Below are 18,258 nucleotides of genomic sequence, written 5' to 3' on the forward strand. Positions count from 1 at the left end.
AAAAAAAAAAAAAAAAAAAAAAAAAAAAAAAAAAAAAAAAAAAAAAAAAAAAAAAAAAAAAAAAAAAAAAAAAAAAAAGAAGAAGAAGAAAAGAAAAACAAAAGGGAAAAATAATAATAAAAATAATATCCTAAAAACAATTCTAAGCGGTAAGCTTTCTATCGGTGTACCCGCTACAAAGCTTCTAGCCTTTCAATTGGCAACCCGGACCCCTCGGACATCATGAGTTCTATGAAGGCACATGGGCCCTCAACTAGATGACGTTCACGGAAGGCTTGACCCGTCGACTCCAGATAATTAACAAACTGGATCAACCTCTTCAGACAAGCTCGGTAGGCCCAGACATCTGTTATGAACGGGAAGGTAGTTTCTCCCAGGGGTTCGTGGTTGCTTTCAGGTAGATCAGGCCCCTTCATACGGTCGACCAGTTCTTTGCATGCTGCATGCTCAACAAGTAGGCGGTCCATACGCCACTGCGCCAGGAAGAAACCTTCGTCAATAAGCCCGTCCAGAACTTGAATGGTCCCTTCCAAACGGTAGAGACGATGGAGCTGGTTAAGCTTCGGGCGAAGCACCTTGATATACGCACCCATTCATTTACGATGAGCTCGGTACCCTCGAAGCTCCAATTGTAAAGGAGACACCCCCGGGACGATGGTGTTGGAGCTCGGAGCGAACTCACGAGATCGGGACGTTTCTCGTACTTCTTGAGGGGGGGGTTATCCGGCAAGTTTGGATCCCGACCGCTAGATGCGGCGTCTATCCTTTCCCGGGCCCTCCTTAACCATGCAGATCAGGTAGTAACTGGCATCTTTTTCCTTTTACTTTTCAAAGAAGTTGCGAATGTCTACCAAGGATCCAACTCTTCCTCTATTTATACTCAAACTCTGCGAACAACCGCCATTGATTCTACCAATCAGAATGCAGCAAATTTCTCACTGTGTCCCGAGGGTCGCAATTAAAGACTGTGCAGACATTCAATGTCTCTAGCCACGTGTCAATAATAATAATAATAATATATATGTATATATATACATACTTTATCAATGAAATACATTCATCGTCATTCCTCTCTCGTTAGTTCGGACAAAACTCATTAATATAAAAGGGGTAATGTTATTACAAGGGTTTTTTAAAAACCCGGATCCAAAAGAGTTCATAGTTAATTAAAAATAAAAGCAGTTAAGCATCCAAATCATCTGACAGATTAGCCTAAAAAGCGGCAGTATTAGATCCGTGTTGATGTCGTACGGAATCCGGAGCCATAACCCCAGGACGGAGAAGTCCGAAGCCAAGCTGATCAGGAGACATGACAAGGTCATTCTCTCCCAGTTCGATGACGTCCAACGCATCGACACGTTCCTGGGCCTCTGCCTTCTTCTTGTTGATCTTCGCGATTTGCTCTCAGGAATGACTACCCCTTTTTCGATCAAATACCGCACCATCTCATGAATCCCAAAAGCCTGGTTTAGCATATCCTCCTTGGGGCGAACTACCGTATTTTGCTCAAGCATGTAGGCTTTCACCCTGTCCAGTCGAGTTTGTGCCTTCTTCGCAATTCGTTGCACTTTTTCCAGACAATCCTGGCGGAGTCTGTTGACTTCACAGTCCAGCTTGGCCTTCAATTCATCCCACTCCTGCTGCAGTCTGGATTTCTCTTCTTCGAGAGTAAGCGTCTGGGAGTTCAGATTGCCAATCTTCGCTTCAGAATTCGCAATGAATTCGTCTTTTTCAGCGATAATAGCTTCTAGCTCCTTGATCTAGTCATCTTTGGCCTTGCTATTCGTTCGAACCTGTTCTAAGCATTCCTTTACTTTATCGAACTCGAATCCAGAAGTTGATACTAACTTCAACCGCCTATCATATAATTGAGTCACCTTGTTGATTTTAGCAGCGGTCTGTTCAACAAAAGAAAAGAAGAGAAAAGAAGAAGGAGCGTCAGATCGCCCATACAAAGTTCAAACAAGTTGAGGGAAAATAGTAATACAGACCATTAAATGGGATTCAGCTATGTCAAGGTATGCTTGTTCGAACTCCAATTTGCCTGCTTCTGGAAGAATCCAAGAGGACATCTTCAGATTCCGAAAGAGTTCACCGGAGGCTGCTTGGCTCGTTACCAGGGGACCGTCACCAAAGTAGTCGAAGTCAAATCGATCAGTTCTGTCGTTTCCCCTTTTTTAGCGGAATTGATCAGCGGATTCCAACCCGGCATCGTTAGCCGAGCGTTTGCGATTGACCTTGGATTGCGATTCAGGATCCCCGATTTGCTTCCCCTTATTCTGCTTCTTCTTCTTCTTTTTTCTTCTCTCCCCAGTTTCAGGCGGAAGGATGTTCTATTCAGCGGTCGGGGAGTTAGCCTCATCTGGAATTAAAGAAGGATCACCTGCTTCCACGGTGTCCTCCAACCCGACTATGTCGACATGTTCATCAACGTCTTGAACAGGGACGTTGTCAGATAGGCCTTCATTGAGGGAGTTCAATGCACAGTTTCGAGGGCGCTAGCCTCGATTACGCATGATCCGATAGGTTCTGAGGCTTGCCCAAGAGAACTCGCGAAACTTGGGAACATTGTCCTCGCTTTGCCCATCGCTCTAAATTGTTCGAAGCATTGAACTCCGATCTCAATTCCAACTTCGGTCGCTATAGTAATAGCAGCAATGAAGTTACAAATACTGCCTGGAGCGAATAGGCATATCAGTATCCTGCGTCGTTGAGCGTACAACGATAGTAAAGCTGGAATCGGAAACCAAAGCCGACATTCAGTGAAATAGTCTTCATAAAGACAGATGTATCCTTCCGGAGGGCTCCAGGGGCGTTGATCATCCCGTGGGATTATGATTGTAATGCCGCTGTTACCCAAACCGCAAGAGTTCAACATATCATTGACCGATCTGACCGAACTCAAATTTTTTTCGCCTCTAATTCGTGTTTCGTGATCTAATACATGGTCAATGTCTTCGATCGAGATTCCAAAGGGGACGAACCGATCTTCTTCCAGGTGTAGGTTAATGTTGGCAGACTCAGTGTTTTCATCCTCGGGGCTATTTAACCCTTGGCTCGAGGGCCGAGTTCGAGAGGAAGAAGCTCCAGCCGATCACCGGGTTAAAAGCGGCTGAACTTCAAAGCTGGGTCTGACAGATCTTCCGATCTGTGTGATACATTATGGATTGGGAGCCTTACGCCTGGAGTTGCATCGAACTAATTGGTCACTTTCGGTTTCGGGCGAGGAGACAAGTTCTGAATTGTTTGTCATGATGGGCGATCAGAGAGTGCGGAGGAAGCTGAGGGTAGCAATATAAAATAAATATATACGTAAACAAGCAAAGTGAGGAGAGAGCAAAGCGGAGTACCTTGAAGCTGTTGGCGAAAAATGAGAAATGAAGAGGGGAGTTCCGTATTTATAGAATCGAATGGGCGACAACCTTACGAAAAGTCGACCTTTCATCTTCCAACCTAACAGATGCGACGTATGTGACACGTGGAGGAGGATTAAGTAAAAGGTAAATAAATATTAAATCTCTTTTTCTTTATAGTTTAGATCTGATATTTTCTTCCCTAAAGTTCTAAAATTCGAATTTATTTCCGAATATTCTGAACTGGGGGGGGACTAATTGTTGGTGCGGGATTTAGCACCCCCAACATACCGATCTGAACCAGAAAGATAAATTGATTACTTAAACGGAAATCCGGTTAAGGGTCCTAACTGATGATATACTTAAGGCCTGTTCGGACGAAGAGGCCCAACCCCATCGATGAAAAGCCGACTTCTTGATTCGCCCGACGGCTGACTTGAGGAAGAGATGAGAACTTTCTATATCTTGTTTCGGGCTACAAGGAAAGTTAATATATTTTGTGATCAAACGAAATTGTATAAAAGGGGGGAGACTTCTCCATTGTAATCCATCCAACAATTAATACAATTCTTCTACTTTTACTTGTTCTTGAGCGAAAACCCTAACTTCTTCCTCAAGAGATTTCGATTCTCTTTTGCTAACTAATTTTGATTCGAGTTCTTAGAGAGATAGTTTTACTGAATTTGTTTCCCCCTTCAAACAAATTCATCGTGTGAAACCCAGTTTCTACAAATACTTCACTATATGACATGAATGAGCTTTGCTTGATTGTATTCATCTTCGATACACATTCATATATCAATTGATTAGTTAGGAAACCAAATATATTATTGAAGTCCAAACGTTATACAAAATAATCATCTCGAGTGGGTCATTACTAATATATGCATGTATGTGCATATTGTTTTTTTTGTAAAATTAACAATCCAATTTAAAAAACATTCTAAATAGTTATGAAAACATACTCGAAACCAGAATAAAAAATACAATCCAACGAAACTTATAGAATGTAAATATTAATCAAACCAAACTAAAATAAACATAAAAATATAACATACAATATATTCTTTTTTAATAATCATAATAAAATTATCCCGCGGTATACCGTGGATTAAAATCTAGTACGGAGTTATAAGTATAACATCAAAATCATCATCATAGAGTAGTAAAGCAAACTTTAAGGTAATATAAGGATCAAAGCATAAACAAAAGTGTATGAAACCAAGAAATTACTGACCGAATAATCTTGGCAGCAGGAATAAGAAAGCAGTAAACATGTGACTGGAATTAAAGACCAATGAAATACAAGTAGGAAAAAAAAGAGTCAACTTTGTGAATCACAAACAACGTAATAATGTAGAGATGGGATAACTCATTTGATCTCAAAGAGACATGACTCGGAAGCCCCAACCACACTAGCCAACTCGTTGAATGCCTTGCTTTTCTCTTCTTACATTTTGGGCTCTTTACCGCTGTGGGATCTTGTGGAGAAAATTGCTTTCTTCAAACATTGTCCTTTTTTTTAAAATGTACCTGGAAACCTTGTTCTCATCTTCTCATTGCCAATCATATCTTAACCACACAACTATCTCAAGATGGAGCAGTAAACATTCCGGTACATGTGCCGGTTGATTCCATTGCCAGTCCACAAGGTAACCACTTTTAGTACAAGGATTTGACTGATAAATATGCAATTAATATGATGTTAGACAATCAAAATACCTTAAAGAAGAGGTCAGGAAAAACTAAAAAAAAAACAAACAATTGAAAATTGCTTACCTCGACGAGCTTGAGGATTTGCAAGTTTCACCACTTTGTTTCACTTGTATCTAGATCAAGATTTACAACCTTATGGAAGATTTTATCTGTAGAAAACTAGATCTGTGTATGAGGCAAACTAGATCTGTGTATGAGACAAACATCAGTACACAACATAGTGTATTCATAAACAACGATTAATAAAACCTAGCTCTCATTTCTGAGATATGCAGTTAAATTGACAATTTACCATATCTGAATGGAGAGGAATATGAGGCGTCATGGCGATGGCAACGCAAATCGTGAAATTTGTCGAACAGAATATGTGCACTGGTATGGTGGTTGGACATGGTGTATACAATTTTCTCAAACTTAAAGGAGAAGATACTTTAATCATTATCTTAGAACAATTTCTCAAACTTAAAGTAACACATAGTTGTAAATACTGGTTTAATCATTATGTTAGAATAATTTTCAAACTTAAAGTAACACATAGTTGTATATTAACAATGGTTTTTTTTTAATACATTTTTACATTCATTGTTTTTTTTAAAAAAAGTTGTCATAATTAATCAATAGTATGGGAATGCTCATCAAATTCTTTAATATAGAATAGTTTAAAATCCCATATATGTTTATGAAAATTTATAGAATGATTTTTTTTTTTAAAAATGTCAATCGAGAATGAGTTGTAAATTAATAATGGTTTTTTTTTGAATAAATTTTTACATTCAATGTTTAAAAAAAAAAAAGTTGTTATGATTAATCAATAGTATGGGAATGCTCATCAAATTCTTTAATATAGAATAGTTTAAAATTCCATATATGTTTATGAAAATTTATAGAATGATTTAAAAAAAAAAATGTCAATCGAGAATGAGTTGTAAATTAAGAATGGTTTTTTTTTAAATAAATTTTTACATTCAATGTTTTTTAAAAAAAAAAGTTGTCATGATTAATCAATAGTATGGGAATGCTCATCAAATTTTTTAAATGTCAATCGAGAATGAGTTATGTCATCCCATTATTCTATTAATGAAATGGTTCTTCAATCTTTCAATCTCATTAGCCCCAAAGACATGTTAAGAACTTGGAACTTCTATCTCACGCTCAATTGACAATCTACTGAACGATTTCTACCATATATATATATAAGTTTACAAGTTTTAAGACTACCGATGTGGGACTTGGTTATTATTTCATCTCTTTGTCTCCACGTTACAAGTTACTTACAAGTTACAACACAAGTATATCTAATTTAGTTTGCCTTTCCCAGCTTTGACATTGGTGGTCCTTGTCAACTATAATTAGTAGAAATCAGAAACTACAGGTTAAAAAGGAAGGAAAACCTCGCGTCTACGTGAGCACTTGAAGGTGGGTGAGTATCAATATATACAATACAAGTATCAAATCTCCTTGAAGATTGGTGATGGTGGATTGGTGATGATGATGGAGATGATCAAGTTTACTCGCCATTCGTGTTTACGCAGAGCCCGTGAAAGAGACATCTCATCCAATATAGAGATGTTTTTCTCACGTCGGTGACGGAAACTCTGATTATTGCCGGGAAAACATATGCGCCGGTGGTTTTCTTTTCCGGTTTTGAACCCTTTCTGGTTTGTTTGATCACATGGCTTTGGATTAAAACTAAGCCCAATGTAAAAACATAGCCCATTAAAGAGCAACGTTACGTATTAATGGAAGAAGAAAGTAGTTGCAGAATAAACAAGGGCAAATCAGTCAATATGATGTTAACGGTATATAATGAGTAAAGTAGTCTGTATCGTTCTCTCGTCGTCTTCTTCTTCTTCTACTTCGCTTCATACCCAAGAAACAACAAAGAAAGCATGATGGAGATGGAGATGGAGATAGAGAACGATGTGTTATATGTGCATGATGAAGACGATGATGAGTTAATCTCATATCATCTGGATTCGATTCTAAAAAACGGAAATGCCAAGCCAAACAACTTTTTCCAAGACGTAGACGTGTTCAACAAGAATCCGAGGGAGGTGTTCGATTCTAAAAACCCTATCTTTGCGTTCGTTATGTCTCGAACAGAGGATTGTGGTAAAACCGATGGATGCGAATCTGGCTGCTGGAGAATCATGGGTAATGATAAACTGATACGATCAGAGAAGACCGGGAAGTTTCTAGGGTTCAAGAGGATTCTCAAGTTCTGCGAGAAGAAGAAACTAAGGGAATACAAGAGAACTTGGGTAATGGAAGAGTATAGGCTTGTGAATAGAGGGAAGCGAGATGATGAAGCAGCTGTGATTTGCAAGATTAGGCTTATGTTCGAAACCAAGATTACTTTCTTGCTAGCCAAGCATTTCTCGTATCTCTTCACATCACAATCGTTACCATTTCCTGCAAGGATCTCGTTGTCAGATTATGGAATCGGTTTACCTTATTCTTCACCAGATGATCTATCTTATCTGCAGATGCTCATCGATAAAAAAGGAAACATTTGGTCTACCTCAAACGACGTGTACTGTGTGGAGCCATCGACGCATGTGAGTCTTGAACAGAGCTATGAGGATCTTAAAAAGAGACGTTTCTTCTTCGTGAAACGAACAAAGGCTTGTGGTAAAACCGATGGATGCGATGGCGGTTGTTGGAGGATCATGGGCCGTGATAAGGTGGTTAAGTCGAAGGAAGGGAAGGTTCATGGTATCAAGAGAGTCTTTAAGTTTATAAAGACGGTACAACAAAGATATGTTCTTCAAGGACAAGATGTGGAGGTGACTTGGGTTATGGAAGAGTATAGGCTTACCAAAAAGAAGAAGCAGGATGAAGTGATTTGCGTTATTAAGCTTCTCTTCCCATACTTACTAAACCACTTGCTTCGGAGGTGGTAGTTTTTGGATTTCATGATGATACTAAACGCATATTCCAGATTCCGTGCACAAACATTTTTATCGTTAAACATCATCAAACTGAATTGTCATGATTCATGAGTCTGTGAGCTTTTCTTTTCTGTATTGCAATTATATAATTTCTTAAGTCTCTATTTCCTTTCCTCGTGGTTTGTGGTTGTGATTTGGTAAAACATACAATAACGCTAATGACATATAAACACATCCGTGAAAACTTGACCCCAAATATGTAGCCGATTTTATAAAATAGAGCTACGTTGAATGCCTTTAAATAAACGTACGACGTCCTTTTAAACCGCTTAAGCGACGAAATGAACAACGTTAGTAAACGCACTCCTGTATATGAATCTATATATGGTCTCTCTGTACACGAATCGAATTGGGACTCTTGTTAATATGTCAAATTACAAAAGTGTAAATAGCTGCGTACTTGAGCTAATATTTTTGAATAGGTTTTGAAACAAAATAAAAATAAAGCAGCATATAGGGGTATCCAAAATTTGGGATGAGTACCAAACCAAAGGCGAAGGCCGTCTTCGAATTACAACATAAAAAAAAAAAAATGGAAAAATGGAAAACAGAATTTGCTACATGATAGTTCATTTTTAATAAAATTTTGTAGTTAGGGTCGTCCACAGTGAACACAAGGAGGCGGACAAGGGACATCATCCATCCAAAGTGAGGGCACAAACTGCCAAAACAAACATATACCAGTACGAGCCGTTACAATGGGACATTTAAATATAAATTATCTATATTGCAATTATCGTCACTATAATTATCTGAATCTTTATGCATCATAGACTTTTGCGTCTGCAAATTAATGGACATCATACACTTTTTATCAAGGCTCATCAAATAAAGAATATTGGTATCAAAGGGATGCATCGCTAGTGGACTAGAGGTAATACCAAACTCGATATATACTATAAAAAATTTTTGGTCTTTGTAGATCTTACTGCTCTGTTACCATAATATGGAAGGATGATTCTCATTAAAGTATAAACAGGAGTACTTATACAAGGAGTGGAGACTATGGTATTCATATAGGAGTAAATACACAATATACTTCTTTACATATATATAGAGGATTGACATCCGATCATCATTAAGGTGATTGATACGAATCTCCTTTACATACTAAATTGATATCCCATGCCAACTCCCATTTCAACAAATCCTTAAGCTTCCAAACCTATGATCATCGTATCTAGTAGTGGCGTCAATGTACATGATAAATCCTCCCGAAGTAGTACATGCACTCCTAGACCTTGTAGCCCAAAAACGACATCATTTTTTACACGTGTAGCAAGGCCACAAATATTGGAATAATAGTAATTTTTTTTAGAAAGAGTGCAAGGACGAAATTTAAACCCATTTACGTATGAGTCTACAATTTTGATCAAAAGCAATCCACTAGCAGAAGCTCTAATATGTAATGATTTGAGATCAAATTCCGAGTCGAGGATGGGAGGAGACAAGATATAAGAACTCAGAGATCGTGAAAGTCCCCATCTCTTGCAGCCGTACAAGCAAGGGCGGACGTAGGTAGTGGTAAAGTGGACAGTTGCCACGGTTAAAATTTCAGAACTACTATTATTTGCCTATTTGGTAAGAAATTTTAATTCTGTCCCTCTTGAAATATTATTTAGTGTCCCTATTACTTTTTCTACAAAATACACATGTTTACTCTTTTATATTGTAAGTATATGACTAGGATCGTGCCCGCTCTATGCCGCAAGATTGTTTTTTCTATTGTTTTATTTTGAGGAAACTTGGAGTATACTCTAAATCCAAATCAGAAAATACAACAAAAACAAACAAACATTCATCTTAAAATGAGTAAATACCTAGGATATGTGCAATTTTTTTTTGTAAGATGTGTTTAAAACTTATCAAGTAAACAATATATTGGTCTTTCAATATCTAACACTTAACAAACTAATGTTATTTATTCTAGAATTGAAACATGACATATATACATATATGAGAAGCTGCAAGTGGGCCACTGGTACTCACCTCTATTGCATTTTCACCAAATCCAGGACTAAAACCAGTTCCTCTTAAAGACAGACGTATAATAAGTAATGTTATAAAAAATGATGTATATTATTTTATAAAATAAATATCTTGTGCAGTCAATTATTGTATTTATTTTTTTCTTATGTTTTTAGTGTATGTGTATAACGTTTTACAAATAATTAATTTATCCTTATATTGTAATATATGTGTATATTTTCATCGACTATCACACTTAATAAAACATCTTCCGTTAAAGATATTCATGATGCACACCTATAATTGACATAATTATTGTATACAAGTTATATAATTATTCTTAAGTAAGGTTTGACTCTCTACTTATTGGTACACTTGGAAATGCAATTAATTAAGAAAATTATTTATTTGAATCCAAAAATAAAAAAAAAATTTAATCATGACATTTAACTCACATTTTAATATAAGAAATTAGAATTTAGAATTGTATTATAACACATAAGAAATTAGAATTTTACATCACTTCTATTCCTATAAATATTCATTCTTTCATTCTCTCATCCTCTTCAATTATATCTCAAATTTTTGTTGTTGTTGTTGTTGTTGTTATTAATAAATAGTTTTTGATGTTTTAAAAGGTTTATCTTCATAGTTTTTGATATTTTAAAAGGTTTATCTTCATTGTCTATTTTAGATTATCATCTTGTAAGTAATCATTTTTTATACTTTTTTACTATATTCACCCCACAAGGTCATGAAGTTAAAAAGATCTATGTCTAATTTTATATTCTCTTCTAACACTCAAATTTAAATGGAGTAAAATATAGAAAAAGAATATAACTAAAACACATAATAACTTAGAAATGTAACTCCTATTTTTCTAAATATAATTCTACATCACTTCTATTCCTATAAATACTCACTCTCTTTTCTCTCATTCATTCATTCTCTCATCCTCTTTTACTATACCTCAAATCTTTGTTGTTGTTGTTGTTGTATGGGTTAAAAAATCAATTCAAATATCATTGTAAAAGCTTAATTCTAAATTATATTTTTGGAGTTTTTAAGGTATGTATGTATATATATATATATATATATTACATTGTTTTTGCTGTTTTAAAAGGTTTATCTTCATTGTCTATTTTAGATTACCATCTTATAAGTAATAATTTTTTTAATATTCTTCTACTATATTCACCCCTCAAGGTCATAAGATTGAAAATATCCATGACCAATTCTCTATTCTCTTCTAGCACTCAAATTTAAATGGAGTAATATATAGAAAAAGAATATAATTTTTAAAATATACCATCTAATCATATACATAAAAGTAATGTTTCACTTTCTCCTTATTGGTGCAGTTGGCAATGCAATTAAGAAAATTATTTATTTTAATCCACAAATGAAAAATATTTAATCATGACATTTAACTCACATTTTAATATAAAAATTAAATTATAGAAATTATGCATTAAATTATAAAAGTATGAAATCTAGCACTAGAAATTAAATTGATGAGTGAAAATTTAGAAAAAGAAACCAAAAAGATAGAAGTTTTCCTTGGAAATTTTTAAAAATATTTAGATTGAAGTTCATGTGATGCTATACGAACACTAATTTAGTTTGTCACTTACCAAATAATATGAATTTGAATATGTATGAGTTTGTATCAACAAAAAAACAAATCATGTATAAGTTTAAAATTTCATTGGACCACTTGGTATTCCTTTTATAAAATGAAACAAAACAAATTAAAAATTTATTTCTAATTAACTCACATTTAATGTCATGTGTAATACTACATTTAACTCAAATGTAACTCCTACCCCATAATTATTATAAATTTCGTTCTCCCACTAATTTGTTTATCTTTCAAGATAAAATGAGATAAAATGTCTTTAGTTAAATTTTCATATTTTTTATTTTTCTTAGCTATATTTTTAGTTATATATATATATTTATATATCTCTCTTCTTCTTCTTTTTCTTCTGCTGAAAAAAAAAATTATATATCTTCTATTTATATTTCTTTAAACTTTGAAATGACAAATATTTATACATATTATTTTTATATATAGTTACTATTTTTTTGATAATTTTGTTTGATACAAGTTTACTATAATACAATCTTAAGAAAAAAATTCTTATTTGATTATGTTATTATTACTAGAAAAAAACAAAATATTATTTTTATAAATATTTAGAAATATAATAAAAACTATCATGCATGCAATCACGCATTGCGTGGACTAATACCTAGTTAACTAATAAAATTGATATGGAAAGAGATATGAATATTATTAAATATCAAAGTTAAGCTGTAATAATTATTATAATTTAATTGACCGCATGTTTTAACTAAGGTGTCAGTTCCATGATTCTCCAAAATGTTGAGGTGCCAACAATAGAAAGAAGAGCATCATGTTTTTATTTTATTGATTATATTAACATTTAAAGCCCATTACATACAAAATTAGACAAAACTCAATTTATTTATGATTCTTTATTAACAAGTCCATAAAATTGTTTAATAACAGTATTAACATTAGGTTTTTTTCTTATTTTATTACCATTTTGTTCATAAAATATTCATTATTTTTAGTTATTTCATAAGGGTCAATGTTATTGTCCCAAATACACTTCCTATGAAAGACGTGATCGCATAGCGGTAGCATCCTCTTGCTTGCAGACTTGCCTAATGTTGCACCAAAGGGGAATCCTGACGCGGTCAAGTATCTTCGGTCGCCCACAGAAGTGAAGAAAGACTGGGTGGAATGTAGCATATGCCATGTCATCCTCACCCACGGGATAAATGTCGTGGATAAAGACCGGATAAATGTCGTCACCAAATGTTATGTTTTGCTTACTTTGTTCTTAGTTCTTTCTTAACTTTTCCTTATTCTTTGCTTTTTTTTTTCTGTCATTTTTTTTTCCAAACATTTCGTCAATCTATATTAGAATTTTTAAGTACATGTTGTGAAATGATCTTTATTAAAGTGAATATTACACATAATAGCATTACTTCAAGACAACAGATTGCATAAGTGTTTTTTTTTAGATTTTTAACATTAACAACAAAAAATCATATGACCTCTAAAAGTACTGTATGTGCTGCTTATATCACATGGGTTGGATTAAAACTAAGCCCAAATGCAATCAAAGCCCATAAAAAGAAGTTAAATTGTTGTCACTCACGTGTTGACTGAGACTAATCATGTCGGCGATTCAATTCACTCGCCAGTGCTGAAATCACGGTAATGCTCTCTCGCTCTCTCTCTTTCTCAATCTTCGTCTCTTTAGTAAGCTTCTTCAATGTTCGTTCATTCATCAATCTTGATTTTTGTTCATATACTTTCGCAATTTATCCTGTTGAATTTTCCCGGTAGATCTGAATGATTCAAATCGGAGTAATCGAAGCAAGAAATGTGAAACTTTTTTGAAAATTTCTCTGTGCAGATTCAACAATGAAGATTCAAGCTATAGTGAGACTTTAACTTGAGCTCTTCTCTTATACTCAATCCTCTCACCGACGAAGAGAGTCTAAAAAATGGGATCTGTGTCTTTAAAGATCGGCGATGGAACAGCCAGATTCCGACGAACAACGATTTGTTCCTCCGCCGTTAACCTCCTCATGCTGTTCTCCGTCGTCACCACGAATCTCTTCGCCTTATACGCTTTCTCCTCTCATTCCCAAGCTAACTCGCCACTCGTCCACCACTCCAACAACATCTCACTCGTCTCTCAGCACCTCTCTTTGATCCTCCGAGAGATCGATTCGTCTCAGCGCAAGCTTGCTCAGATGGAGAAACAGATGCTTGGATACGAATCTATTGATCTCTCTCGACCTAACATTGTACCTGAGCTCAAATTGTTCCTCCAGCGTCATCAGCTTCCTTTGGGGAAAGATTCGCGTACAGGGATCACTGAAATGGTGTCCTCCGTTGGACACTCTTGCGAGAAATCTGCGGATTTGCTTTCTCAGTATATGTCATACAAAGTGTTTGATAGATGTCCTGATGATTGGAGCCTTGGCCAGAAGTTGATTCTTCGTGCGTGTGAGCCGTTGCCGCGGAGGAGGTGTTTGGCGAAAACGGTGCAGAAGCAGGATCTGAGTCGGTTTCCTGATTCGTTGTGGAGATCTGTTAGTAACAAGAGTGTTAACTGGAGTGGACTTGGTTGCAAGAGTTTTGATTGCTTGAAAGGTAAGAAACTTAGCCGGGAATGTGTTGGTTGTTTTGATTTAGGTAATGAGAAAGATAGGTTTGTGAAGGTTAAGGGGAAGAACGATTTCTTGATTGATGATGTGTTGGGTTTAGGAAGTGGGAAAGTTCGAATCGGGTTTGATGTTAGTGGTGGATCAGGGACTTTCGTAGCGAGAATGGCTGAGAAGAACGTGACTGTGATCACTAACACGTTGAACATTGGTGCTCCGTTTAGTGAGTTCATAGCCGCGAGAGGGCTTTTTCCGTTGTTCTTGAGTTTAGACCATAGATTCCCTTTTTTTGACAATGTGTTCGATCTTATCCATGCTTCTAGCGGATTAGATGTTGAGGGTAAACCCGAGAAGCTTGAGTTCTTGATGTTCGATCTTGATCGGGTTTTGAAACCTGGTGGATTGTTCTGGTTGGATAACTTCTACTGCGCAAACGACGAGAAGAAGAAAGATCTTACACGTTTGATCGAGAGGTTTGGGTATAAGAAGCTTAAATGGGTTATTGGAGAGAAGGCGGATGCACAGGTGTATCTCTCAGCTGTATTACAAAAGCCTGTGAGAGCTTGATCGGATAGGCAAAAGGAAGATCGTAATGGTAAGAGTAATACTCTTATTATAGTTTACGTTGGATCATTAGGTTATAAAATGGGGTTCATTAGGTAATATTTATTCGAGAGAGATGAATAAGCAATATTTACAAGGGCAATTGGAGAAAATCATATGTGTAAGTTTTCAGTGTAATGGATGTGTTGTAATTTCGTTTATTATTAATACTTTTATGTGACTTTATCCATATCAATTATAGCATACAAATAAAAAAGAGTAGACTATGTTGCATTTGACATTTATTTATTGTTGTTTATTGTAATAATTTCCCTTTTTAACTAAGTATAGTAGTATACTACTCTTGGCATCAAAGAATGCAAAGAATCGACCCAAAATAGACAACAAAATCAGAGTACAAAATTCTTCTTTATTGAGACGAACATAACAAATGACATAATCTCAAAATCATGTGTGATTATTATGAGGCGAAAAAGAACAAGTTTTCGTGATCATCCTCATAAATAAAACTCTCTAGTAATAATCGAAGGAAAAAAGAAGAACGATGAGGTCTTTTCACCTTACAGGTGAGAACTTGTCTCATCAAAGATTTTTATGACACATAAAAATGGAGACACGTTATTACCCAGAGAAAGGCTCTTCTCTATTTTAACATCCACTGTTGAAAAATACGACTGTGTGTGGCCGATGCAAAAGCTTTTCAGCGGCGCTTTAGTTAACCACGTCGAGAACCAGCTTGCGGGACTTGAGAACCGACCATTTCAGTCGCCTGTAGTACGCAGCTTGGAGCAGAGCGAGAGAGAGTAGGAATATCCATTTGAAACCCATCTGAAAATAGTGCAACCAACATTTATGCGTCATGTACACTTGGTACAACAATTAGTTCTCTCAAGTCCCCTAGTTCGGTCATTAACTAAATCTAGTAACTTTGATTGAAATTGGTGTCACTTTAACAGCAAAGTCTAAGGGAGAAAATGCATTGTTCACCAGAGAACAAAGAAAGATAAACGTACCAATTTCCTCTCTTCCATTTCTGGTTCAGCTGCCCAGGCCAAGAATGATACAATATCTTTACCCATCTGCACCGTAAATCAAAAAGCAAATCATGACACTGAGAAAGGACAGATCCATAAGGCCTAAACATTCATGTTTTTTAATATTCAAGAGGGGGAAAACTAACCTGTGCTTCTGTGGCGGGGACACCATCCTCATACTCAACAGCTTCATCGTTGAGCATTTTCGGCATAGCAATTGCTCCACCAGGGAAATAAGGATTGTAGTGTAACCCCTCTCTTATCTGTACAATTATCATTGGAATTGTCATAACCAGCACTTTGAATTTGAATAAGTCCAATGTGTAAAATGAGAGAGAAACTTACCGAAATGCCAGCAGGAGGATCACGGTAACCAGTCAGAAGAGCAAAGACATAATTTGGACCATTGTGGCGTGCCTGGCAGGCAGAACATTAAAACTATTTAGAACACAGAACACAAGTTTTTACAGTTGTTAAGTTTAAGTGAAGTAGCAGCTGCAGCAGACCTTAGTTATAAGACTTAGATCAGGAGGATAAGCTCCACCATTAGCAAACCTTGCAGCTGATTCATTCGCATATGGCTGAGGAAACCGGTCACTAAGTTTACCAGGACGGGTGAACAACTCACCCTCATCATTAGGTCCATCTACTACCTCGATTTCAGCTGCCATTGCCTTCGCTTCTTCTTCTGTGTAGGCGACACCCACCAAATCTCGGTATGAGATCAGAGACATTGAATGACAAGATGCACAGACTTGCTGATAAACTTGATGCCCACGACGGATCCTGCGCATACAACAACAAACCTTCATAAGTTAATACAATATCAATCTATTAGCTGAAGCCTGAAGTTGCACAGCCTATCTATATAAGTTAACAGGAGCCACACTCTTTTCACTTTTAAAACAAGAAGAAAAGAGAGTGGTGAAAATATGTAGATAAACACTCACGAAGCATGGTCATATGAGCTGAGAATGCCATCATGAGGCCAAGGGTAATTTGGAGATTCCAATCCGTGTTCAGCTTCATCAGCAGATGCAACAGTAGAAAAACTCAACAGTCCTGTAACACCAGCACCCAAGAGAGCAAGTGCTCTTACACCAGAAGAGCCAGCATCCTCATGAGTTTTCTTCGAAGAAAACCAAGACAACACTGGAGTTGCCTGCAAGATAACACAAAACCAATGATCAGACAAAATGGACTGGCAAGAGATTGCTGCGTTCTACTAAGGTTTTCACATTGAAGCAGAAACTAAACATAACTAAAAGACCCTGCCATGCTAAAAAGTTCATAACAGGAAGACAAATCACACAAATCAAATCAATGTCTCCTGTCTATGTTCCAAAAAATGAAAAACTTCACTAACAATGCAAGAGATGATTCTCTATCACTCGTTAGCTAATTTGAATCTCCAAAAACACAAAGCTTTACCCACAGAACCCAAACAAATAACAAAGAAATCTCTAAAAACAGATCCCAAGCTGAAATCGTAAATCATACTAGAATAGAGGAAAATGTAAGATTAAGACTGAAGAAAAAAAAAATCTCACAACTGATTGGGAGTGAAGCTTCCTCCTAAGAATTTGCTGGATAATTCCTCCTCCAACCATTTGATCAAACGCTTTGTACCAATCAACTCGCTGAAGAACAAAAATGAAATTGAATCAAAACAGAAAACTGAATCTAATGCGATTTCACGAAACATATACGAATAAAAGAAAAAGCGAAAAAGCCCTAGAAATCTGAAACTATATACACAGATCCGACGAATATATAGATAGCTCTAATCAATCAAAAAATGCCCGAAGAATACATCGAAGGATTCGAATACGAGATATACGGATAGAGATGGGATCTCACCGGAAAATGAAGAAACGAGATCGGCGACGGAGACGATCGAGTTGGGAAGGAACGAAGAAGTAAAAAAGAGAGACGAGAGAAAATGGGAGTTCCACGATGACACAGCGGCTGCTAGACACACGACAGTATCACTTATTTGGGCCTTAATGGGCCAACCTTAAATTTGTACGTGCCCAATTTATTCCGAAATATATTTATGAGTCTCCATAATAACTCCATCAACTTTTTTTTTTCTTTCTAATGTACATACGAAATAAGAAAGAACCAAAAAAAAAAAAATTATTATTACTATAAAAGAACTTTCTTCAGACACTCCAATACAGTTTTCCATACACAAGCTAAATAAATATAATTTACGACTGTGTTATGTTAGCAAATATCGGTCGTTTTCACTAATACAGTTAAACCACTATAAATTAAGAAAATCAAGATAATAATATTTTGATATTTATATAGTTATTACTTATTAATTTATCGATTATTAATATATAGAGGTTATAGTGAATTTTTATATTTGTTTTCTCACCCATATTTGTCTTTTTCTTTCTTTTTCTTTCTTTTTCTTTTGTCTCTCAACATAGTATATGTTAAGTATGAGTA

At 35.8% G+C, this 18,258-nt stretch overlaps 3 protein-coding genes and 1 long non-coding RNA gene across 5 annotated transcripts; 2 read left to right on the plus strand and 2 right to left on the minus strand.

The window, feature by feature from the left end:
- On the minus strand, positions 4,556-5,488 carry LOC104790372. Its single transcript, XR_768681.2, has 3 exons — positions 5,362-5,488; positions 5,133-5,256; positions 4,556-5,032 (listed from the first exon to the last, which is right to left on the minus strand). It is a non-coding gene; the product is annotated as an uncharacterized LOC104790372 (long non-coding RNA).
- Positions 6,926-8,122, plus strand: LOC104790373. Its single transcript, XM_010516112.2, has one exon. The coding sequence runs from the start codon at positions 6,959-6,961 to the stop codon at positions 7,970-7,972; it is 1,014 nt and encodes a 337-aa protein (XP_010514414.1). The 5' UTR covers positions 6,926-6,958; the 3' UTR covers positions 7,973-8,122.
- On the plus strand, positions 13,193-15,037 carry LOC104790374. Of its 2 annotated transcripts, none has more exons than XM_010516113.2 (2): positions 13,193-13,241; positions 13,444-15,037. In XM_010516113.2, exon 2 carries the CDS (start codon positions 13,535-13,537, stop codon positions 14,765-14,767), a length of 1,233 nt encoding a protein of 410 aa, XP_010514415.1. In that variant the 5' UTR covers positions 13,193-13,241; positions 13,444-13,534; the 3' UTR covers positions 14,768-15,037. The 2 variants fall into 2 exon arrangements, with proteins under 2 accessions (XP_010514415.1, XP_019102196.1); XM_019246651.1 differs by lacking the exon at positions 13,193-13,241 and adding an exon at positions 13,267-13,301.
- Positions 15,154-17,770, minus strand: LOC104790375 (cytochrome c1 1, heme protein, mitochondrial-like). The gene is made up of 8 exons (XM_010516115.1): positions 17,659-17,770; positions 17,349-17,438; positions 16,749-16,960; positions 16,305-16,584; positions 16,144-16,215; positions 15,945-16,061; positions 15,778-15,843; positions 15,154-15,592 (listed from the first exon to the last, which is right to left on the minus strand). Exons 2-8 carry the CDS (start codon positions 17,406-17,408, stop codon positions 15,476-15,478), a joined length of 924 nt encoding a protein of 307 aa, XP_010514417.1. The 5' UTR covers positions 17,409-17,438; positions 17,659-17,770; the 3' UTR covers positions 15,154-15,475.

This window comes from Camelina sativa, chromosome 6 (genome assembly GCF_000633955.1).
Source record: "Camelina sativa cultivar DH55 chromosome 6, Cs, whole genome shotgun sequence".
NCBI lineage: Eukaryota > Viridiplantae > Streptophyta > Magnoliopsida > Brassicales > Brassicaceae > Camelina > Camelina sativa.